At 44.9% G+C, this 26,078-nt stretch overlaps 1 protein-coding gene across 4 annotated transcripts in view; it reads left to right on the forward strand.

Annotated features, from left to right (window-relative positions):
• The first annotated feature begins 2,056 nt into the window (after nt 1–2,056).
• LOC115147132 (2-oxoglutarate dehydrogenase complex component E1-like) overlaps nt 2,057–26,078 on the forward strand; it is a 61,998-nt gene continuing 37,976 nt past the window's right edge. For 3 of the 4 annotated variants that reach the window (XM_029689161.2, XM_029689158.2, XM_029689160.2), the window contains exons 1-2: nt 2,057–2,199; nt 7,773–8,328. In XM_029689161.2, the coding sequence (XP_029545021.1) occupies nt 8,095–8,328 (234 nt within the window). In that variant the 5' untranslated portion in view covers nt 2,057–2,199; nt 7,773–8,094. The remainder of the gene's footprint in view (nt 2,200–7,772; nt 8,329–26,078) is intronic. The other variant, XM_029689159.2, reaches the window with a different exon arrangement.

The following is a 26,078-nucleotide window of genomic DNA, read 5'->3' on the forward strand; positions in this document are numbered from 1 at the left end:
ACCTGATGATAATTTTTTTGCTAACGTACGATCTGGGTCACCAGTTTGCCTGGGAGGGGGTCCCTGGGCAAGAAAAGGTTGAATACCCCTAAATAGGTACAGTGGGGCAAAAAAGGATTTAGTCAACCACCAATTGTGCAAGTTCTCCCACTTAAAAATATGAGAGAGGCCTGTAATTTTCATCATAGGTACACTTCAACTATGACAGACAAAATGAGAAAAAAAATCCAGAAAATCACATTGTAGGATTTTTAATGAATTTATTTGCAAATTATGGTGGAAAATAAGTATTTGGTCACCTCCAAACAAGCAATCCCACCAAATTTCACAGTATTATTCCAACCTGTGGAAATATAAACAAAACACAGGAAATCGTGTTTTTGACTGTTCTGAGCCTTTAGATTCTGCATTTATGGCAGAAAATCGTATGTTTTTCTGCCCAAAAATACCCTCCCACAGGACAAAAACTCTGAAATTACATTGACTCAACGTGGAAAACTGATTGGATTTGCAAAAAGTCCTCAAAGTAAGAGAATTTGGCATTTTTCCCCCAATGTCTATCTGCAGGCTGCTAGCTAGCTAGGAGACACCGGTAGACAGTATCCTTCACCCCCACCTACCAAGCACTGCCTTCCGGCAGTGGAAAGTAGCTAGCTAGCCAGCTAGCTAGGACAGGTTTTTTATTGATTTAAATTGTACTTTTTATTTTTTTATTAACAACAAATCAATACAGAAAGTACATGAGAGAACACAAGGATATATCGATTATATACAATGGACAATTGAGCTAGGGGGTACAATATCACATTACACAAGGACATTAAGGGACATACATACACGTATAATTCTAACAGCTTTTTTGTTAGTAGAGTATTTAATTGTCTTAAAATACATTTCAATTTCTTTTTTTAGGGTAAGAAAATTTGTTTTTTTGTTTGTAAATTTACATTTGTGAATATGAAATTTGTCCAAAAGAAAAATGAAATTAATTACATGAAAATGTTTCAGCTTATTCCTATCGTAGGTAAAGAATCCAAGCAGTACATCTCTCTGGCATCTAAAACAATTGCAAAATCTTTAGGTGTTACAGGGTCCTTGTAAAGAATTCCTTATAACTGAGTAAAAGACCCTCTGCATTTACCAGTTGGCTCACAAGGTGAGGGATATTATTTCGGCACCAATATTCTAAAAACAAATAAGTATTTTTATACAATATATCTCGATTATTCCATATATAATATCTGTGTGGAGAAAGAATGTGTTTATAAATTAAGGACCATGACAAGAAAACCTGCCGATGAAAGGCAGAAAGTTTTACTGGAACTTTGTCAATATTATATAGCTAGGACAGGTACACCACAGATAGAACAATTAGCAATATGTTTCACCGGATGTATAAATCTGAAGCATCCGGTTGGCGTTTCCACTCACCATGGTGATGATAGGAAGCCCAGGGGCCAGAAGTGGGAGAAGATGGAGCTAGATGGATTTTGACCGAGATTCTATTAATTTTCTCATCGATTAAACATTTGATCTCAATACAGTTCTCTGTTCCTTAAACTGGAATATGTTATGAACAGAGTGGACTACGTTTTGTAGACTTTACCCTTTATCAAAGTTTACGAACATTGCATTGTTTATAGGTGCAAGAGCGAATTGTTGCAAACGTGCGCTTCATAAAGTAGGCGTTCCCTAATGGGAATATGCAAATACATATTAGAACGTTCCAATAGAATATCGCAAGCTCGTGCTTGTTCTGCCCACTATGATTAATTTGCTCAAATTGGAAACAACAGGCTGTGCATCTTCTTGGCTTATTCAAAACAAATATTTGTGTACACAGTGTCCTTCACTTCACAAACGTGGTCGGCAGATAGACCCTGTTTGAATGATTTCACGTTGAATCCGTGTTAGTTGACAACTCAACCAACATGTAATCTAAACTAGACTTTGAACTGTCCAATAATAAGTAGATCACATGTACCTTATCTCTTACATAAAGAAAGCAGAAAATGTGTGCACCTCGCTCCTCTCCTACATGGATGACGTAACAGTGTGACGCATATCAGCACTTGAGTCGGACAGTGCGATCAGAAAGCCTGCCAGCCACTTTACAGAAGAGACATACGGTGAGAACAGTCTCAGAAGGCAAGCAAGTTAAAAGCTAGTAGCCTACGAAAATCCTCGAAGTCGCGCAAAGTAAGTACAGTAGGCGCTTTCTAAAATTATTATTGCGTTATTTGAGAAAAACGCGCCAGTCATAGCTTGATAGATCGTGTCTATAGGTTGTCGAACTCGTGGGTATTGCAGTTTTCTTATTTGTCTAAATATATACATTTACCGGGTCCTTTATATATATATATAAGCATGAATTACATGTTTTCCAGCCAAGTATAGGCTACCAGTAGCTGACACACATGATGCGCGCACAAAGCGCAATGCAAGGTCACGTGTTGGGTAGCGGTGCGTGGGTAACGTCACTGGGGAAGCCAAGCCAGTAAAAAGAGCCATATTGCAACCTATGTGATAATTGCGTTGCTTGCTCTATAACCCATTCGTTCATATGCCACCGTGATATACAATTGTCAGACACAACAAAAATACAACAGTCACACAGTGGTGGAATAAATTCAACCCCACATATGTTTGTTTCATCCCAAAACCGGAGAACAACATCTGTCTGGTGAGGTCCATAAAGCAAATATTGCATGTAACAAACAGTTATATGACCTGCAGCATGGTCAAGCTGACAGTTTATTGAACAACCACTGAGAGACAGGAGCGCTACCTTTCCAGCACAATATCAACTTAAACATTAAAACATTATTCAATCAACAAGGATATACACTTAGTCTAATATAGTTTAAACAAACTTAAACATACCAAAAAACAATTTAGTCCAATCAATGTTGCTAAATAACATGTGGCTGTCTATGGTACGGATTTCTGTGTGTGTGCTCAAAAAAAAACATATGGACCTACCCTACTTGTAGACTAGAAGCCAATACCATCCTCCTCACAACATGAAAGACTGTCATACAGTAGGCCTAGTACATGCTTTTAGTTTTTGTTTAATATTTTCAACTTGTGTGTTTATTTACAGTGCAGTGGTCCAAACAGAAGTGTGTGTATATACACACACACACAAACTAGCTTTTTTATTTGAATTGTATTTAAGTCAGTTAAGAACAAATTCTTATTTACAATGATGGCTCAAACACTCCCTTAACCTGGATGATGCTGGGCCAACTGTGCCCCGCCCTGTGGGACTCCCGATCCCGGCCGGTTGTGATACAGCCCGGGATCGAACCCGGGTCTGTAGTGACGCCTCTAGCACTGTGACGCAGTGCCTTAGACCTCTGCGCTACTCTGTCCCCTTTTAGCTAGTTGAAAAGCAAAGCACATGTGTGTTAAGTACGGAAAATGTGGGCAAGACATAATGCATATACATCTGGTGGACATTGGTCATAAAAGCCATATGACCATATGGTCATGGCCATATGGTCCATATGGCCATATGGTCATTCCGGATTCTGTATTGTCCATACAGCATTTATTGCAATGCAGCCTCTGCAGAAGTCAGGGCATTCACACTTCTTGCAGAGCAGAGCTGTTGTGAAGGAAGTTGTCAAGGAAGTGAGTTTGTGTTTATACAGGACAGACCCGCCCCCACCTACAGTCAACCAATCATGCCAATGCGGAACTATACGAAGCCCACCGCATTGTTTCAACATTTGGGAGGTGCACAGAGCTTGATTTGGCCTCCGCATGCCTCTGGAGGCACTGCAATTGTGTCACACCCGATGTACGGATTCTCTGGACCGCATTGCTGGATCAAGCGCACTGTAAATCGGCTTTAACTTCCTCACATGGGCAACAATGAACCAGCTAAGTTAGCTAGCTAGTTAACGTGAGCCTACTAGGCAACATCTAGGCTACATATTGAACTGTAAATCGGCTTTAACTTCCTCACATGGGCAACAATGAACCAGCTAAGTTAGCTAGCTAGTTAGCGTGAGCCTACTAGGCAACATCTAGGCTACATATTGAACTGTAAATCGGCTTTAACTTCCTCACATGGGCAACAATGAACCAGCTAAGTTAGCTAGTTAGTTAGCGTGAGCCTACTAGGCAACATCTAGGCTACATATTGAACTGTAAATCGGCTTTAACTTCCTCACATGGGCAACAATGAACCAGCTAAGTTAGCTAGCTAGTTAACGTGAGCCTACTAGGCAACATCTAGGCTACATATTGAACTGTAAATCGGCTTTAACTTCCTCACATGGGCAACAATGAACCAGCTAAGTTAGCTAGCTAGTTAACGTGAGCCTACTAGGCAACATCTAGGCTACATATTGAACTGTAAATCGGCTTTAACTTCCTCACATGGGCAACAATGAACCAGCTAAGTTAGCTAGCTAGTTAACGTGAGCCTACTAGGCAACATCTAGGCTACATATTGAACTTCAATTGTCTCACACCGTTATAACCATTGGCCTGTACGGAGAATTAAGTCAAAACCAGAAGTCCAAATCCCCCTATCCATCCATGGCTTAGGAAAGGGCCGATTTTTAGCTAGCTAGCTACTGCAGTACAACAACACAAGCAGACCAGAAACAGGCACGTTTTTCTGACATTTACATTTGCTTTTGATGTAATTTGATTGGTATGAAGCCAAATCCAACCTGGCCTCCCTTGGGGGGTGGCTTTGCTGCGCCAGGACTACCCACAGTTGAGATCAGCTCAATGCTGTTTGGCAAATTATTTAATAATTGTTTTATCAAAGGGACGCCAAACGAATGCTGGCATCAATCAAATGCCGGCAACATGTCATACTCTTTGTCCAGACAGCATGAGGTACATGCACTACACATACTGAGACAGAGGGACACTGTTTCCCTCACTCTGATGACTATGAGATATAGATTCAGATAATTGAAGGAAAATTACGAGAACACAGAAAGATGAAGGATAAATAGTTTTATCATTTGAAATGCTTAATTGGTGGGAAGCCTGTCTTCCCTTGTCATCCATAACTACACACCACTGCTTCAGTGTCTTTAGATATCTTTGTCAGATGTTACTATGGAATACTGAAGTATAATTACAAGCATCTCATAAGTGTCAAAGGCCTTTATTGACAATTACGTGAAGTTGATGCAGAGTCAATAGTTAGAGTGTTGACCCTTATTTTTCAAGACCTCTGCAATCTGCCCTGGCATGCTGTCAATTAACTTCTGGGCCACATCCTGACTGATTGCAGCCCATTCTTGCATAGTCAATTTTTGGAGTTTGTCAGAATTTATGGGGTTTTGTTTGTCCACCCGCCTCTTGATGATTGACCACAAGTTCTCAATGGGATTAAGGTCTGGGGGGTTTCCTGGCCATGGACCCAAAATATCGATGTTTTGTTCCCCGAGCCACTTAGTTATCACTTTTGCCTTATGGCAAGGTGCTCCATCATGCTGGAAAAGGCATTGTTCGTCACCAAACTGTTCCTGGATGGTTGGGAGAAGTTGCTCTCGGAGGATGTGTTGGTACCATTCTTTGTGTTCTTAGGCAAAATTGTGAGTGAGCCCACTCCCTTGGCTGAGAAGCAACCCCACAGGAATGGCCACAGGATGCTTTACTGTTGGCATGACACAGGACTGATGGTAGCGCTCACCTTGTCTTCTCCAGACAAGCATTTTTCCTGATGCCCCAAACAATCGGAAAGGGGATTCATCAGAGGAAATGACTTTACCCCAGTCCTCAGCAGTCCAATTCCTTTACCTTTTGCAGAATATCAGTCTGTCCCTGATGTTTTTCCTGGAGAGAAGTGGCTTCCTTGCTGCCCTTCTTGACACCAGGCCATTCTTCAAAAGTCTTCGCCTCACTGTGTGTGCAGATACACTCACACCTGCCTGCTGCCATTCCTGAGCAAGCTCTGTACTGGTGGTGCCCCGATCCTGCAGCTGGATCAACTATAGGTGCTCGTTGGACTTTATTGGGCGCCCTGAATCCTTCTTCACAACAATTGGACCGCTCTACTTGAAGTTCTTGATTATCCGATAAATGGTTGATTTAGAAGCAATCTTACTGGCAGCAATATTCTTGCCTGTGAAGCCCTTTTCTTGCAGGTAACCATGGTTGACAGAGGACGAACAATTATTCCAAGCACCACCTTACTTTTGAAGCTTCCTGTAACGCTCGTCCTCTTCTTCTGACGAGGAGTCGCAAGGATCGGACCAAAGCGCAGCGTGGTACGTGTTCATGACGATATTTATTCAACTCAGAACACTAAAACAAAAATAACAACGAGAATGATACGAAACGAAACAGTCCTGTCTGGTGACATACACAAAGACAGAAAATAATCACCCACGAAACACAGGTGAAAAAAGGCTACCTAAGTATGATTCTCAATCAGAGACAACTAGCGACACATGCCTCTTATTTAGAACCATACCAGGCCAAACGCAAAACACAACATAGAAAAACGAACATAGACAACCCACCCCAACTCACGCACTGACCATACTAAAACAAAGACATAATAAAATAACTAAGGTCAGAACGTGACACTTCCAGTCTGGTTGTAGTTATTATAGGAATTATAGGACTATTCCCCTTTATACCATTTGTATGTCATTAACCTTTGACTATTAGATGTTCTTATAGGCACTTTAGTATTGCCAGTGTAACAGTATAGCTTCCGTCCCTCTCCTCGCTCCTCCCTGGGCTCGAACCAGCAACACAACGACAACAGCCACCATCGAAGCAGCGTTACCCATGCAGAGCAAGGGGAACAGCTACTAGAAGGCTCAGAGCGAGTGACGTTTGAAACGCTATTAGCGCGCGCTAACTAGCTAGCCATTTCACTTCGGTTACACCAGCCTCATCTCGGGAGTTGATAGGCTTGAAGTCAGAAACAGCGCAATGCTTGACGCACAACGAAGAGCTGCTAGCAAAACGCACGAAAGTGCTGTTTGAATGAATGTTTACGCGCCTGCTTCTGCCTACCACCGCTCAGTCAGATACTTAGATACTTGTATGCTTGTATGCTCAGTCAGGTTATATGCAACGCAGGACACACTAGATAATATCTAGTAATATCATCAGCCATGTGTAGTTAACTAGTGATTATGATTGATTGTTTTTTTATAAGATAAGTTTAATGCTAGCTAGCAACTTATCTTGGCTTACTGCATTCGCGTAACAGGCAGTCTCCTTGTGGAGTGCAACGAGAGAGAGGCAGGTCGTTATTGCGTTGGACTAGTTAACTGTAAGGTTGCAAGATTGGATCCCCCGAGCTGACAAGGTACAAATCTGTCGTTCTGCCCCTGAACACCCACTGTTCCTAGGCCGTCATTGAAAATAAGAATGTGTTCTTAACTGACTTGCCTAGTTAAATAAAGGTATAAAAACTAAAATTATATATAAATTATTATATATAAAAATAAAAAAATCGGCCCCCAAAAATACAGATTTTCATAACAATTTCCGATTAATTAATCGGCCGACCTCTAGTGTGTGTGTGTGTGCGTAGGTCTACTTGTGTGTGTATACGTGGAGGAGTGTGTGGCTGTAAGTGTGAATGTTACTACGGTCTTTTTTTTAGCAGACTCTTATTTGCCATTTAGGCAGCCTGGTCTAAATACATAAATAATGATATATGATCCAGCCCATTTCATAAATGTGTTACATATGCACACAGCACAGGCTGGGTCAGTGGGAACTGGGAAGTATGCCCGTGTGTCTGTCTGATTATGTAATCTCTCTCTACACAGCCTGAGTAATAACGATTTACAGGACTGGACCAAAACCCCCCTGAGACAACGAGTGAGAGAGAGGAAAAGAAAGAAGCAGTAGAGAGAGGACACCCTGTACTCTGTGTGTCCCGTGCTCCTGGAAGAAGTTTCCTGTAGGCCCCAGATCCAGGATCAGCTGCCCATCCTCCAATCTCAATCTTAATCTCAGGAGGGAAGCACACAACTGAACTGAAATCAGCATCTAGAGGATAACTTCCTCCTAATCCTGGCGTTTCCTGGCGACAGGTGTTTTTGATCTACTTCCAGGATTAGCGAGAGGAGCCACAGCTAATAGGCTACCATGCACCGCATAAGGACTACGGTTGTTAGGCTACGGCCTATCGCGGCCCCCCAGACAGCCAAGAGCCAATCACAGGCCAGGTTGGCAACTGTGGGAGGGGCTTTGAGGACGTTTCAGCCAATGAGGAGTTACACTGCGTCGGTGTCGGCCGAGCCTTTTCTGAATGGGACTAGTTCTAATTATGTGGAAGAGATGTACTACGCGTGGCTGGAGAACCCTAGGAGTGTACACAAGGTAGGAGACTGTGCGTGTGCATGGAGTTGCTTCCCAGGACTATGGCCTCTTTATGTTCAAAACGCAGTGGGACAAGAGTTATACAAACACCACGATCAATAACCTTTGCTCAGGGCAAACACACATGAGACGCATACACACTAGTGATGCGTTGGTTGACTCATAACTCACAATACCTGCGGTTATATCCGCGGGGTGAGCGGGTTTAGGGTCAAGAAATATTGTGTGGGCGGTTTCGAATAAAGAGAAAACAATGCATGAAAAATCCATAAATGTATCATTCTTGGGCAATTAATATCTATAGGCTTTTATTTTTTTAATTTTTTTTTATAGGCATTTAGGTTTTTCTTTTAAAAAAATATCTGACGTTGGTGCGTAAGCCTAAGCTTTAGGGCCCTAACTGTACACACACCAAATACACAGCAAAAGACACGAGTTTAATTCCATAAGAGAAAAGCTGTGAAATCGAGAGTTGAAAATAAGGAGAAGTGAAGGCCAGAACACCTAATGTTTGGGACAGATGTTTTGTGTGGTGATTGTTAGGTGTTTTTTACATGGGATAAAATTAAAGACTAGAAAATGGTATATCATACGATACAGTTGAGGAACAATGGAAAAGTAATTCTGCTTTGATAAATTTGTAATTCCACTTTTGGAAAATGGCCCTGGAATGTTTTACTTCACCTACTAGAGAGCACTTCTTTGTCTACACCCATTCAGCATCATTCACATCCTCTTTTTTCATTTTTAATTTAACCTTTATTTAACTAGGCAAGTCAGTTAAGAACAAAGAGCGTCTGCTAAATGACTTAAATGTAATGTAAAATTTACAATGGCCTACCCGGCCAAACTCAGACGACGCTGGGCAGTGTAGTTTGTTTTGGCCCGGTGAGAATGGGGAGAGTTTAATCCATGGGGAAAGGTACCACCCTATCTTTTCAGAAGGATTCAGTCTGCATATTGGTTTGTCAAAGTGCAATGGCAGGTAACAGACTGCGTTTATGTACATGGAACATTAGAGGGAGCCTTAACCCCATTAAAATGAAAAAAGTACAAATTAATTATTGATATTGCTCTGTTGGAAGAAACTCATTTGGATTATAAGGAGCATCTGAAATTGCAACAAGAGGGGTCAAGTGTTTTTCTCAGTTTACATCCAGAAGTAGAGGTGTGGCAATTCTTATGAAAAAGAACCTACCACTTAAGGTGTTGAATTGTGTGAAAAATACATTTGGTTGTTTTGTCATAATTTAAGGTACTTTACAAGGGAAGGAAATTTCCATGATGAATATTTACTTCCACCTCTGCCAAACCCACCTGATTTCATCACTAAGGTATTTCTAGACTTCTCAGAATTAAACCCAGTCACTGCAGTGATGGGATCGGATTTTAATTGTTTTTTGAACCCACTTATTGACAAGTTTCCCAGCAGCATAGCTTCACCCTCTCTTCAAGCTAGGTCGCTTAAAGCTATTTGTGATGATCTGGGGTATGCTGATGTCTGGAGAACCTTTCATCCCTCCAACAGAGAGTTCACCTTTTACTCTGCACCTCATGGATGTCAGACTAGAATAGATTACTGTTTTATGCCCAGGACGTCTTTGCAGACTGTTTTATCTGCTAGGATAGGAAGCATAGTCATTTCTGATCAGGTGATCCTGGACATAAATCTCAAAGGGTCACCCAATCCATCAAGACATTGTAGATTGAATACAACCATTCTTAAAGACCATACATTTACATCACATTTTATTACAGTTTAAAGCATTGTTTTCTATTAACTCTCAATCAACAGATAACCACTCGCTCTTTTGAGAAATCTGTAAAGGGTACGCCAGGGGTCTGATGATGTCATACTCAAAAACGTGAAAAGCAAAAAAACATTAGATGGTGAATTGGCAACTAAAGAGAAGACTACATAAACATGTCCACTCCTGCCCTATTAAAGGAAATATCAGTCTTTAGATCAACATTGGACTCTCTCCTAACACAGGATGCTAAAAAGAAAATTAGATTTGTCAGGCAAAAGCTTTATGAACATGGTGATAAACATGGAAAATATTTGGTGTACCTAGCTAAAAAGAGAGCAGACTCTCAGTCAATTGCTACTATTACTGATTCTGATGGCAACCATTTAAATGAAAATAAATGGATAAATGAGCAATTTAAGACATTTTATTTAAATATTTATGCCTCAGAAGTGACAAATGATGGACCCAAACTAATGGAGGACTTATTTTCTAAGATTGAGCTCCCAACTATTTCCAAAGAACAGAGGTCTCTCCTTAATGCCCCTATTACCAAGGAAGAGATAATGTTTGCAATTGAGAAATGGCAAAATGGTAGGGTCCCAGGACCAGACAGGTTTTGTAGTGAGTTCTATAAGAATTCCACGGCCTGATCCTTGAGCCATTGCTTGGTAGGGTCCCAGGGCCAGACAGGTTTTGTAGTGAGTTCTATAAGAATTCCACGGCCTGATCCTTGAGCCATTGCTTGGTAGGGTCCCAGGACCAGACAGGTTTTGTAGTGAGTTCTATAAGAATTCCACGGCCTGATCCTTGAGCCATTGCTTGGTAGGGTCCCAGGACCAGACAGGTTTTGTAGTGAGTTCTAGAAGAATTCCACGGCCTGATCCTTGAGCCATTGCTTGGTAGGGTCCCAGGACCAGACAGGTTTTGTAGTGAGTTCGAAAAGAATTCCACGGCCTGATCCTTGAGCCATTGCTTGGTAGGGTCCCAGGACCAGACAGGTTTTGTAGTGAGTTCTATAAGAATTCCACGGCCTGATCCTTGAGCCATTGCTTGGTATGGCCCCAGCACCAGGTGGGTTTTGTAGTGAGTTCTATAAGAATTCCACGGCCTGATCCTTGAGCCATTGCTTGGTATGTTTAACCACTCATTTTCAAATGACTGCATCCCTCAAACACTGAGGGAAGCTAACTTATCACTTATTCTCAAAAAGGGAAAATGCCCAGAGTCTTGTTCCTCATACAAACCTATTGCTCTTCTGAACCTGGATAGAAAATTGTTTTTTAAAATCCTTCCCACATGACTAGAGGACTTATTGCCACTAATTGTGAAATGAGACCACACTGGCTTCATTAAAACCTGTTGGTACTAGGGGGCAGTATTTTCATTTTTGGAGAAAAAAAAACGTTCCCGTTTTAAACGGGATATTTTGTCAGGAAAAGATGCTAGAATATGCATATAATTGACAGCTGTCGATAGTAAACACGCTAACGTTTCCAAAACTGTAAAAATATTGTCTGTGAGTATAACAGAACTTATGTTGCAGGCGAAAGCCTGAGAAAAATCCAATCCGGAAGTGCCCCAGGTTTTGAAAGCTCTGCGTTCCAATGACTCCCTATTTGGCTGTGAATGTCCTATCAATGAGCTTACGCTTTCTACGTATTCCCCAAGGTGTCTACAGCATTGTGACGTAGTTTTACACATTTATGTTGAAGAATAGCCGTAGGCGGCCACATTGTGTAAGTGGTCACATGGTGGCTCCGAGAGAGATTCTCAAGTAAAATACAGAGGTAGCCATTACTCCAATTGGTCCTAGTGAAAAACGAATTGTCCCGACAGATATATTGTCGAATAGATATTAGAAAAACACCTTGAGGATGGATTCTAAACAACGTTTGCCATGTTTCTGTCGATATTATGGAGCTAATTTGGAGTATTTTGTGGTGACCGCAATTTCCGGGCGATTTCTCAGCCAAACGTGAAGAATAAACGGAGCTGTTTTGCCTACAAAAATAATATTTTGGGAAAAAATGAACTTTGGCTATCTACTTGGGAGTCTCGTGAGTGAAAACATCCAAAGTTTATCAAAGTTAAACGATTTAATTTGATTGCTTTTCTGATTTCCGTGACAAGGTTGCCTGCTGCTAATAAGGCATAATGCTATGCTAGGCTATGATAAACTTACACATGCTTGTCTAGCGTTGGCTGTAAAGCATATTTTGAAATCTGAGATGACAGGGTGATTAACAAAAGGCTAAGCTGTGTTCCAATATATTTCACTTGTGTTTTTCATGAATAGGAATATTTTCTATGAAGATTTATGTCCTTTGCGTTATGCTAATTCGAGTCAGGCGATGATTATGCTCCCGGATCCGGGTTTGAGAGTCACAAGAAGTTTTAAGGACCGTAACTTTTGTAATAATGTCTGTCGGCTTCTTAATGTTATTCAAGCCTACCAACAAAGTGCTGTGGATGGTCTTGTGCTCTCCCAAGATGCTGAAAAAGCATTTGACCGTGTGCAGTGGTCCTACCTATTCTTTCCTCTAACTAAATTTGGTCTAGGTGACAACTTTATGAAATCCCTAGTCTACTGTCCTTACTAATGGGCTAAGGTCAAAAAGCTACACCACACAAAGAGGTACCAGACAGGGATGTTCTTTGTCCCCTCTCCTATTTGCGCTCGCTATGGAGGCCATCAGAGTAACACCTGCTATACAGGGTCTGCTCATTGGTGACATTCATCATAAAATAAGTTTGTATGCTGATGATGTTTTGATATTCAAACTGAAAATGTGCATGGGAAATCTTTCCCCTTTGTTTTGTTATTGCATTTTCTCACCTGTCCCTAAATGTATTTGCTGCTCGAGAGAAGTAGATGAAAGAGAACTTTACCAAAGTCAAATAGATTGAAGCATTCTATCGATGTGTGACATATTTTCTGGTGAGCAAGTGTTTATTTAGTCTACTAGGGCAACAAGTAATGACAGAAGAGAAGCTGCATGTATAGTATCTAATTATAGACAAGTTGACTTAACAAATCCAGAGTGGCACAGCAGTCTAAGGCACTGCATCTCAGGGCTAGAGGCGTCACTATACAGACCCTGGTTTGATTCCAGGCGGTATTACAACCGGCTGTGATTGGGAGTCCCATAGGGGGGCGCACAATTGGCCCAGTATCGTCCGGGTTAGGGTTTGGACGGGGTAGACCGTCATTGTAAATAAGAATTTGTTCTTAACTGACTTGCCTAGTTTATTAAAAGGTTAAATAAAAAATATATAAATAAAAAAAGCTTGTGAATAGGATGTCATTCCAGAACAGATTTGTTCCATGTGTTTTGTGAGGTTGTTATTTATTCTCAGTGTCAGGAGGCCAGAGAAGAAGGTTTCTGATTAGGAACATTAGTTCATGGCAACGTGTTGTGTTAGAATGACGTAGCTGTCAAAAGACAATGGACTTATTTTTGGGATTTGTGTGTATTGTCAGGTATTATTGCACTGTTGGAGCTAGGAACACAAGCACTTCGCTACAACCGTGATAACTGATGGTGTGTGCGTGTGTGTGTGTGTGTGTGTGTGTGTGTGTGTGTGTGTGTGTGTGTGTGTGTGCGGAGAGTTGCAATATTGTGTGGTCTATAGGGGCATACGCAGATGTGCATACGCATGCATGTACACACAAGCCCCTTCCACACACACACACACACACACACACACACACACACACACACACACACACACACACACACACACATTTGCATTGAAGTTTAGCAGTCGTTGTGGTTTCTCTGTGGTATTCCAGTGACAACTGCCTAATCTCTAAAGCCTGTAAGCTCATTAGACTTCTCCCAGGTTAGAAACAGTTACCTGTGTGTGTGTGTGTGTGTGTGTGTGTGCGTGTGCGTGTGCATGTGCCTGCGCATGTGTGTCGTTGACCACATGGTTGACCCAGTCTTACTCAATATGTCGAGTCAGAGCCTGGAAGCCTCACCAATGAACCAACTCAATACCTGTGTGTGTCATCATCATTGAATATCTGTGTGTGTTTCTGTGTGCCTCTGTCTGTCTGTCTGTCTGTCTGTCTGTCTGTCTGTCTGTCTGTCTGTCTGTCTGTCTGTGTTTTTACATGTATTTGTGTATATGTGCATGTGTGGTTGTACATGCCTACATGCATGTCAAATCAATTCCAATCAAATTGCATTTGCCATTATTTTTCATAATTTGTATGTGTGTGTGCGTACGTGCCTGCATACATCCTATGTGTTTGACTGTGTGTGTGATACAGCTGTTCTAACAGTTTGTTCTAGTTTATATATCCCAGAACCCTGATTATGAAATGGCGTGTGTTACTGCATCCCAGTATATAGCCAGCTAAAGAATCCTGGCTGGCCCACTTTTGAAGCATTCTCAGGCTCCTGCTCTGTTCAACCAATGCTTAACATGGCTTACCGACCTAAAAACCAAGCCTTAGAAACTACTGTTCACTTAATGTTACTGTTCATGTTATTTGTCACAAGTGTAGAGAGGAGTAGGCAGGAGGTAGTCGCAGGTTTAGAAATACTGAACTTATTAAAGCACTATATATCTATATCTATATATAGTGTATATCTAAAAGATTAGGTTTAGTACTGAATTTATTAAAGCACCATATATCTAAAAGCGGGACTAATTCCAAAGTGCAAAATAATAAAGTACTCAGGAAATAGTAGGAGAGATTCCTCTCAGGAAAACAAGCAGTATTTACAATGACCGACAAAGACAAATGACAGAGCGAGTGTATATATACAGTGATAGTGGGGATTAGAACCAGGTGTGTAATGGTGATGAGACAAGTCCGGGGTTGATGAGTGAAGGGGGTTTGCCAGCAGCAGGTTCGGCAGCAGCTAGCAGCTTGGGGATGACCCCGGAGACGCGGGACGACGCCTGTGGACGGCCTGAATGAGAGAATGGTCCAGGATGTCACGCGCCAGAACCCAGCCCCGCTCTTTGGGACCGTACTCCTCCCAGTCGACCAGGTACTGGAGAGACCTCCATGATGCCTTGAGTCCAACAGACTGCGGACGGAGAATGCCGGGGCCCCCTCGATGCCAAAGGGAGGGGAGGTGCAATGTGAGGTCCAGGGTGAGAGACCGGGGACACACTGCGGTGGCGATCAGCCTGCTCCGTCTCCTGGAGGACGACGCACTGGAGAAGGGTGTGCGCTGTGTTCCATACCTCCTCGGCACACCGGAACCAATTATACACGACATGAGCCTCGATCTGACTCCGGTGCCAGGCCCGGCTGATAGCCTAGAACACACTGAAAGGGTGTGAGATTAGTGGAGGAGTGACGGAGGAAGTTTGGTGCATATTCTTCCCAAGGCAGAAACGCAGCCCACGCCCCCGGCCGGTCCTGACAGTAACTACGAAGGTACCTACCCAGTTCCTGATTTATCCTTTCCACCTGCCCATTTGATTGGGGACAATACCAGGAGGTGAGCCTGACCATGCCACCTAGTCATTCCATGAAGGGCTTCCAGACACGGGAGGTGAACTGAGGATCACGGTCAGACACAATGTTCTCTGGGATCCAGTAGTGTCAGAAGACAACGCAGTCTGCATGGCCGTAGGGAGACCAGGCAGAGGAATCAATCGACAGGCTTCGGATAACTGGTCCACAACGACCAGGATGGTGATGTGCCCTTCTGAGGGGGGAAGATCTGTGACATAGACCATGGAGAGATGGTATCAGGATCATTGTGGAACGGACAGCGGGTGGAGTTTTCCATAGGGAAGGTGTCTCGGTGTCTTTCTCTGTGTGTAGTTGGAGCAAGAAGAGACGTAAACCCGGATGTCCTGGGCTAAGGTGGGCCACCAGTACTTGGTGGAGAGACAGTTGATTGTATGGGCTATACCCGGGTGCCCCGACACAGGTGCTGCATGTTCCCAGGCGAGGAGATGGTCCTGCACATCAGAGGGCACGTAGATATGCCTCTCGGGACAGTGGGCAGGTGAGTGCTCCATGACAGGACCCACAATGCGGGACAGGGGAATAATGGGTGTCACTTTCTCCCTCTGATCCTCTGTCTTGCACTCCGGCCTTGATGTTCTTAGATCCTGACTGGTAGGAGAGGGTAAAGTCAAACCTGGAGAAGTATAGGGCTCACCTGGCCTGACGCGGGTTCAGCCTCTTCGCTGCTCGAATATACTCTAGGTTCCAGTGGTACGTCTTAACAAGGAATGGGTGTTGAACACCCTCCAGCCAGTTGCCACCAAGTTTTCCAGCGCCTTCTTGACAGCCAGCAACTCACGATCCCCCAGGTCATAATATCGCTCCGTAGGAGACGGCTTCCATGAGTAGAAGGCGCATGGATAGAGTTTAGGCTGCGATCGAGTGCGTTGGGAGAGAATAGCCGCTACTCCAACCTCTGAGGTGTCCACCTCCACGATGAAGGGAAAAGATGGGTCAGGATGAGCCAGAACAGGTGAGTTTGTAAAATGTTCCTTGAGCGCACAGAAGGCTTCGTTGGCCTCCTCAGTCCAGTGCAGCTGTCTAGGACCTACCTATCAAGAGGGGGGTGAGAGGGACCACCACTGTGCTGATACTCCTAATGAAGCCCCTGGAATAGTTGGCAAAACCTAGGAAGCTCTGCACCGCCTTTATGTTGGATGGAACAGGCCACGACCGCACTGCACTGACCTTCTGCTCTTCTATCTCCACTTCCACGATGGATATCTGATAGCCCAGGAAGGAGACCGCCTGCTGGAAGAATAGGCACTTCTCCGCCTTGGTGTACAGGTGATGCCCTATCAGCCTATCCAAAACGGACCTGACATGAGAGACATGTTGCTCGCATGTAGTGGAGTAAACCAAGATGTTATCTATGTATACCACTATACAGCGACCCAACATGTCTCTAGACACCTCGTTAATGAAGGACTGAAAACTGAGGGTGCATTTGTCAGGCCGTAGGGCATTAGCCTGTATTGGTAGTGCCCGGTGCTGGTTCTGGTGCTGAAGACTGTCTTCCATTCATCCCCCTCTCTGATGCGCACCAGGTTGTAGGCACTGCGTAAATCAAATTTGGTAAAGTACTGAGCACCGTGCATCTGTTTGATCACAGTGGGTATGAGAGGCAGGGGATAACTGAATTTAACAGTTGCCTTATTCCGTGTTCTCTAATCGATACAGAGACCTCCGTCCTTCTTCTTAATGAAAAAGAAGCTGGAAGAGGCAGGAGAGGTGGACGGACGGAGGAATCCTTGGGCCAGCACCTGCTAGACGTAGACCATGGCTTCGGTCTCTGCATGCGAGAGAGGGTAGATGTGCCTTTGCGGCAGGATAGTACCAGGCAGTAGGTCGATAGTGCACTCCCATGGGCGATGAGGGGGCAGGCACGTGGCACGAGTCTTCAAAAAAGCCATCTGTAGGTCCTGGGATTCCTCCGGGATAGAGATGTGGGTAGCCTGGTTTGGACTTTCCACGGAGGATGCACAGATAGACACCTCCCCTGACACTCCTGCGACCAACCCAACAACCTCCTCTCTGTCCACGATATCCTTGGGTTATGCAACTGTAACCAGGAGAAACCTAAAACTACGGGGTGTGCAGGAGAGTCTAAGATGAGGAAAGTGATGCGTTCATGGTGGTTGTGAGCAACTGTGAGGGAAATGGGAATCGGTCCTGTTCCTAGGGACTAGAGGAATGCGAAATGATCAGGCCACTGACCGGTCTAGGAAATTACCTGCAGTACGTGAGGCCATTAGGGCAGGACTCGGTGGAGGGCCAGGATAGTCCGGGAAGGTGACAGGAAGGAGGACGGGCTGGGTGGACAGAGAGGAGCAAGGCACATCCACACCTACCTGGGAAGGTACAGGAACGCTCCTCAGCCTGTCGCTTCGTCGCCTGGTTCCCCTTCTGGGACAGGTGTTCCAGGGGTGGTCTGACTCCGCGCAGTAGCAGCAGAGACCCTGTTGATGGTGGCGTTAATGTTCCTCTGGGGGAAGGTGCGTCATGCCCACCTCCATGGGCTCAGTCTCGCTGAAGGTTCCTGGGAGAGACCCAAACCCCCGGGATGGGCGACGACGGGCATGCAGGAGATTCTCCAGGCGGATGGCCATGACAATGAGCTAGTCCAGCGTGAGGTCCTCATCGCAACAGGCCAGTTCGGTCTGGACGTCCGCCTGTAGCCCGCAGGGGAAACCCGTCAACAGGGCCTGGTCGTTCCAGCCAGTGGACACAGCCGGCATCTGGAAATCCACCATCAAATCACCTCCCTCCTTGGCCCTCTGTAGGGTGGTTGAAAACTGCACAGAATAGTTAGGTCAAGCAAACGTAGGACTGAACTTCCCAGACGGCGTGCACCCATTCCAGAGCCCAGGCTGTCAGCCCCGAGATCACCAAGGCCACCTTGGTGGACGTTGCTGATCAAGACCGGGTGAGGTAGATCGTGGCTGGAACAACCTTGGGGGCTGGGAAGGTGGTGGTGGTGTAGCCTGCAGCTGGAGTATGGTCCGGAGCACCTCGTCCATGGCAGTCCCGAGGGGCTACAGGCACGAGTCGTCCTACAGCGGAGAGGTCGGGATGTCCTGCTGCTTCCTGTTCTCTTGGGTCGGTCATTCTGTCACAAGTGTAGAGAGGACTAGGCAGGAGGCAGTCGCAGGTTTAGAACTTCTGCATTTATTAAAGCACTATATATACTGCTCAAAAAAACAAAAGGAACACTTAAACAACACAATGTAACTCCAAGTCAATCACACTTCTGTGAAATCAAACTGTCCACTTAGGAAGCAACACTGATTGACAATAAATTTCACATGCTGTTGTGCAAATGGAATAGACAACAGGTGGAAATTATAGGCAATTAGCAAGACACCCCCAATAAAGGAGTGGTTCTACAGGTGGCAACCACAGACCACTTCTCAGTTCCTATGCTTCCTGGCTGTTTAGGTCACTTTTGAATGCTGGCGGTGCTTTCACTCTAGTGGTAGCATGAGATGGAGTCTACAACCCACACAAGTGGCTCAGGTAGTGCAGCTCATCCAGGATGGGACATCAATGCGAGCTGTGGCAAGAAGGTTTGCTGTGTCTGTCAGCGTAGTGTCCAGAGCATGGAGGTGCTACCAGGAGACGTGGAGGAGGCCGTAGGAGGGCAACAACCCAGCAGCAGGACCGCTACCTCCGCCTTTGTGCAAGGAGGAGCAGGAGGAGCACTGCCAGAGCCCTGCAAAATGACCTCCAGCAGGCCACAAATGTGCATGTGTCTGCTCAAACGGTCAGAAACAGACTCCATGAGGGTGGTATGAGGGCCCGACGTCCACAGGTGGGGGTTGTGCTTACAGCCCAACACTGTGCAGGACGTTTGGCATTTGCCAGAGAACACCAAGATTGGCAAATTCGCCACTGGCGCCCTGTGCTCTTCACAGATGAAAGCAGGTTCACACTGAGCACATGACAGACGTGACAGAGTCTGGAGACACAGTGGAGAACGTTCTGCTGCCTGCAACATCCTCCAGCATGACCGGTTTGGCGGTGGGTCAGTCATGGTGTGGGGTGGCATTTCTTTGGGGGGCCGCACAGTCCTCCATGTGCTCGCCAGAGGTAGCCTGACTGCCATTAGGTACCGAGATGAGATCCTCAGACCCCTTGTGAGACCATATCCTGGTGCGGTTGGCCCTGGATTCCTCCTAATGCAAGACAATGCTAGACCTCATGTGGCTGGAGTGTGTCAGCAGTTCCTGCAAGAGGAAGGCATTGATGCTATGCTATGGACTGGCCCGCCCGTTCTCCAGACCTGAATCCAATTGAGCACATCTGGGACATCATGTCTCGCTCCATCCACCAACGCCACGTTGCACCACAGACTGTCCAGGAGTTGGCGGATGCTTTAGTCCAGGTCTGGGAGGAGATCCCTCAGGAGACCATCCGCCACCTCATCAGGAGCATGCCCAGGCGTTGTAGGGAGGTCATACAGGCACGTGGAGGCCACACACCCTACTGAGCCTAATTGTGACTTATTTTAAGGACATTACATCAAAGTTGGATCAGCCTGTAGTGTGGTTTTCCACTTTAATTTTGAGTATGACTCCAAATCCAGACCTCCATGGGTTGATAGATTTGATAATCTATTGATAATTTTTGTGTGATTTTGTTGTCAGCACATTCAACTATGTAAAGAAAAAAGTATTTAATAAGAATATTTAATTCATTCAGATCTAGGATGTGTTATTTTAGTGTTCCCTTTATTTTCTTTTGAGCAGTGTATATCTAAAAGCAGGACAAAACCCAAAGTACATAATAATAAACCTCTCAGGAAATAGTAGGATAAAAGAAACATTTACAATGGCCGACAAAGTCTTCTTCTATTCAATTTGTTGCATTACCGCCACCTACTAGACTGGAGTACAACTCCCTTATACAATTTCTTGCATTACCGCCACCTACTAGACTGGAGTACAACTCCCTTATACAATTTGTTGCTTTACCACCACCTACTAGACTGGAGTACAACTCCCTTAGACAAACAATTTGTTGCATTACTGCCACCTACTAGACTGGAGTACAACTCCCTTATACAATTTGTTGCATTACCACCACCTACTAGACTGGAGTACAACTCCCTTATACAATTTGTTGCATTACCACCACCTACTAGACTGGAGTACAACTCCCTTATACAATTTGTTGCATTACCGCCACCTACTAGACTGGAGTACAACTCCCTTATACAATTTCTTGCATTACCGCCACCTACTAGACTGGAGTACAACTCCCTTATACAATTTGTTGCATTACCGCCACCTACTAGACTGGAGTACAACTCCCTTATACAATTTGTTGCATTACCGCCACCTACTAGACTGTACAACTCCCTTTATACAATTTGTTGTACAACTCCTTATACAATTTGTTGCATTACCGCCACCTACTAGACTGGAGTACAACTCCCTTATACAATTTGTTGCATTACCACCACCTACTAGACTGGAGTACAACTCCCTTATACAATTTGTTGCATTACCGCCACCTACTAGACTGGAGTACAACTCCCTTATACAATTTGTTGCATTACCGCCACCTACTAGACTGGAGTACAACTCCCTTATACAATTTGTTGCATTACCGCCACCTACTAGACTGGAGTACAACTCCCTTATACAATTTGTTGCATTACCACCACCTACTAGACTGGAGTACAACTCCCTTATACAATTTGTTGCATTACCGCCACCTACTAGACTGGAGTACAACTCCCTTATACAATTTGTTGCATTACCACCACCTACTAGACTGGAGTACAACTCCCTTATACAATTTGTTGCATTACCACCACCTACTAGACTGGAGTACAACTCCCTTATACAATTTGTTGCATTTACCACCTACTAGACTGGAGTACAACTCCCTTATACAATTTGTTGCATTACCACCACCTACTAGACTGGAGTACAACTCCCTTATACAATTTGTTGTACAACTCCCTTATACAACTTGTTGCATTACCACCACCTACTAGACTGGAGTACAACTCCCTTATACAATGTGTTGCATTACCACCACCTACTAGACTGGAGTACAACTCCCTTATACAACTTGTTGCATTACCACCACCTACTAGACTGGAGTACAACTCCCTTATACAACTTGTTGCATTACCACCACCTACTAGACTGGAGTACAACTCCCTTAAACAATGTGTTGCATTACCACCACCTACTAGACTGGAGTACAACTCCCTTATACAACTTGTTGCATTACCACCACCTACTAGACTGGAGTACAACTCCCTTATACTTTGCTTGAAAAATACCAATGTAATAAATAAATACCCTACCGTCTAATACTACACTCACTATAAATGATATCAAATCAAATTAACACCCCCCTACTCCACTAATTATATGTATTCATCCCCACCTCATGTCATCATCCTGAAAGGATGGGACATCACCACTTGACACAACCTGTTACTCTTCTGATGTAAAGTCTCCCACACTAAAATGCCATTCTGCAGCTGCCACCACAACCTCCATTTTCTGCCACTTCCATTCCATCCCTGCAGTACAGTTGATAACCATTACGATAAATGCTAAAAATCCAATCTTACTGAAAAGTATATCACTTTTTGGCCTGTCCCTCTGTACTGGTATATCTCTACTACTCTCACCACTCATCCCCCTTAACCAATCTTCCTCTACTTTCTTCACTGCCTCAGCATATGACAAATTCTGCACTATTCTAACCCTGGAAACCTCAACCTGCCTTTCTCGCACGGGACATTTCTGATCCCCAGCTCTATGGGCACCCCTACAATAAACACATTCCACTACTTTCCCCAATACTACACATTCCTTTGTCTCATGCCCTTCTGCACACTTCTCACACGTTGGACCCTCCCTCCTACACACTGCTGCCACATGCCCATAAGCTTGACACCTGTAATATCGGAATGTATTCGGCACATACGCTGTTGACTTATATATCCTAACTTCACTTTGTCGAGTAAGGACTCAACTTCAAAACTCAAAAGAACAGACAATGACTCTTCTGTTTCCCCTGTTTCTCGCCACCCTGTCTGTCGCATCAAATGACGAGCATCACATACACCGGGAATCTTTCCCCTCAGCTGGTAAAGTTTTATATCTACTGCTACCCCAGTTATCACTCCTTTCATTGGGGCCCTTTTCTTGAGAGCGAAACTATTCACTTTTCTTGCCCCAATTGGTTTTACTCTGAGCGCCTTCTCCCTCTGACCAACAGAAACACAAACAATTATTACTAGACCACTTCTGGTTACCCTCATCGATTCCACATTACTCAACTCTTTTTTTCACCCACCGTGAAACCACAAATGGATCAGCCAAAAAGGCAAGAGTCCACTTTTTCCGTAAACTTCACTCCTACTGTCACAGACTCATCTTTTTCCTGACCCTCGATGCATTCCTCGGTCTCCGTTAACTTCACCACACCTACCACCTCCGATACTTCACCCTCATTCACTTCCATTTCTCCTCCTGTCTTCAGCTCACTCTGCTTACACTTTCTACCGTTCTTCTTTAACAAACCATCTCCCTTTTTCCCACCATTTTTATCCGACCCTCTTCTTCCCTCTCTCTCTTAGACCTCATCCCTCTCTTTTTCCAAGTATATGTCTCCTTAAGATAATACTGCACTACTCCTGACAATCATCTTGTTCTTTCTTTCTCTAAGGACTCCATTTTACCTCGCTGACCCCTTTGTTTTCGGCATCACCGACAAAGACAAATGACAGAGGGAGTTTATATACAGTGATATAGGGGAGATTGGCACCAGGTTCGGCAGAAGCTAGAAGGCCGGCGATGCCGAACGCCTGAGCTGGGCAAAGCGAAGGCTGGTGTGACAGATTGAATGAGCGTGTAACTGCATGTTATTGTACATCAAGATTTGTATATTGTAGAGTAGTTTTTGGCTCAATGATAGCGTTTTGATCAGATTAAAATGCAAATTTTGCAAAACTTATTCAAAAGCACTCACTGTGACTGATATGGTATGGGTCACATCCAAAAGAGAAATGCACTAAATGAATATTGTTTGTTTTCTCCCCTTGTGTTAAATTAGTTTAAAGGGCAATTGCACTTCCTCCTTTGACCTCATTTTAGATTTGGTTCATTAGGAAATGCTAGCAACCATGACTGAATTCAAACGTAAGTTGGTTTTGGGGTGTGGTTTGATATGGGTGTCTCTTGTGTCTGCTCACAGGTGGCAGAGTTAGCTAAATTATTTAGCCAATTAGCTTCAGCTAGCTGGTGTGCGACCAGACGAGTTGGTTTGACTTTCGATAGCCTATCTCTGTGGCTAGTTAGGGAAATGATACAACATTTTGTAAATATTTTAAATGCTTTCAATATTTATTCATGTGTAGTGGAAAAATATAGACCGTGAACGATGATGAAGGCCAGTGATGAAGATGCATCAAGCGACTTGCTGGCGCCAAAGCCCAGAATGATGACAATCACAATTTATGGCATTGGTAGAATGACTGACCATCTTTGGCAATCTCAATGAAGAGACATTCCCACAGAAGTCCTAGGGTCACTGTAGACAGGAGACATTCCCACAGAAGTCCTAGGGTCACTGTAGACAGGAGACATTCCCACAGAAGTCCTAGGGTCACTGTAGCCAGGAGACATTCCCACAGAAGTCCTAGGGTCACTGTAGACAGGAGACATTCCCACAGAAGTCCTAGGGTCACTGTAGACAGGAGACATTCCCACAGAAGTCCCAGGGTCACTGTAGACAGGAGACATTCCCACAGAAGTCCTAGGGTCACTGTAGACAGGAGACATTCCCAGAGAAGTTATAGGGTCACTGTAGACAGGAGACATTCCCACAGAAGTCCTAGGGTCACTGTAGACAGGAGACATTCCCACAGAAGTCCTAGGGTCACTGTAGCCAGGAGACATTCCCACAGAAGTCCTAGGGTCACTGTAGACAGGAGACATTCCCACAGAAGTCCTAGGGTCACTGTAGACAGGAGACATTCCCACAGAAGTCCTAGGGTCACTGTAGACAGGAGACATTCCCACAGAAGTCCGAGGGTCACTGTAGACAGGAGACATTCCCACAGAAGTCCTAGGGTCACTGTTTATTGACAGGAGACATTCCCACAGAAGTGTTACAGGGTCACTGTAGACAGGAGACATTCCCACAGAAGTCCTAGGGTCACTGTAGACAGGAGACATTCCCACAGAAGTCCGAGGGTCACTGTAGACAGGAGAGGTCATGTTTGTCATTGTCATGTTTGGATTGTTTCAGGAGTTCATAAAGACCTATGAATTTTTATATATTTCATTGTACTCTAAGTGATATGGATTTATTGTTACAGAAAAACTGTTGTTCTGTTCGTTGGACAGCGCATAGTTCACGAGTCCGACCGAGGGTGTTTCCCCTTCCCGGGCTAGTGTTCTGTTCGTTGGACAGCGCATAGTTCACGAGTCCGACCGAGGGTGTTTCCCCTTCCCGGGCTAGTGTTCTGTTCGTTGGACAGCGCATAGTTCACGGGAGTGTTCCGACCGAGGGTGTTTCCCCTTCCCGGGCTAGTGTTCTGTTCGTTGGACAGCGCATAGTTCACGAGTCCGACCGAGGGTGTTTCCCCTTCCCGGGCTAGTGTTCTGTTCGTTGGACAGCGCATAGTTCACGAGTCCGACCGAGGTGTTTCCCCTTCCCGGGCTAGTGTTCTGTTCGTTGGACAGCGCATAGTTCACGAGTCCCGACCGAGTGTTCTGTTCGTTGGTGTTTCCCCTTCCGGGCTAGTGTTCTGTTCGTTGGACAGCGCATAGTTCACGAGTCCGACCGAGGGTGTTTCCCCTTCCCGGGCTAGTGTTCTGTTCGTTGGACAGCGCATAGTTCACGAGTCCGACCGAGGGTGTTTCCCCTTCCCGGGCTAGTGTTCTGTTCGTTGGACAGCGCATAGTTCACGAGTCCGACCGAGGGTGTTTCCCCTTCCCGGGCTAGTGTTCTGTTCGTTGGACAGCGCATAGTTCACGAGTCCGACCGAGGGTGTTTCCCCTTCCCGGGCTAGTGTTCTGTTCGTTGGACAGCCCATAGTTCACGAGTCCGACCGAGGGTGTTTCCCCTTCCCGGGCTAGTGTTCTGTTCGTTGGACAGCGCAGAGTTCACGAGTCCGACCGAGGGTGTTTCCCCTTCCCGGGCTAGTGTTCTGTTCGTTGGACAGCGCATAGTTCACGAGTCCGACCGAGGGTGTTTCCCCTTCCCGGGCTAGTGTTCTGTTCGTTGGACAGCGCATAGTTCACGAGTCCGACCGAGGGTGTTTCCCCTTCCGGGCTAGTGTTCTGTTCGTTGGACAGCGCATAGTTCACGAGTCCGACCGAGGGTGTTTCCCCTTCCCGGGCTAGTGTTCTGTTCGTTGGACAGCGCATAGTTCACGAGTCCGACCGAGGGTGTTTCCCCTTCCCGGGCTAGTGTTCTGTTCGTTGGACAGCGCATAGTTCACGAGTCCGACCGAGGGTGTTTCCCCTTCCCGGTCTAGT

The sequence above is a fragment of the Oncorhynchus nerka genome, linkage group LG19, assembly GCF_034236695.1.
Source record: "Oncorhynchus nerka isolate Pitt River linkage group LG19, Oner_Uvic_2.0, whole genome shotgun sequence".
Classification (NCBI taxonomy): Eukaryota; Metazoa; Chordata; class Actinopteri; order Salmoniformes; family Salmonidae; genus Oncorhynchus; species Oncorhynchus nerka.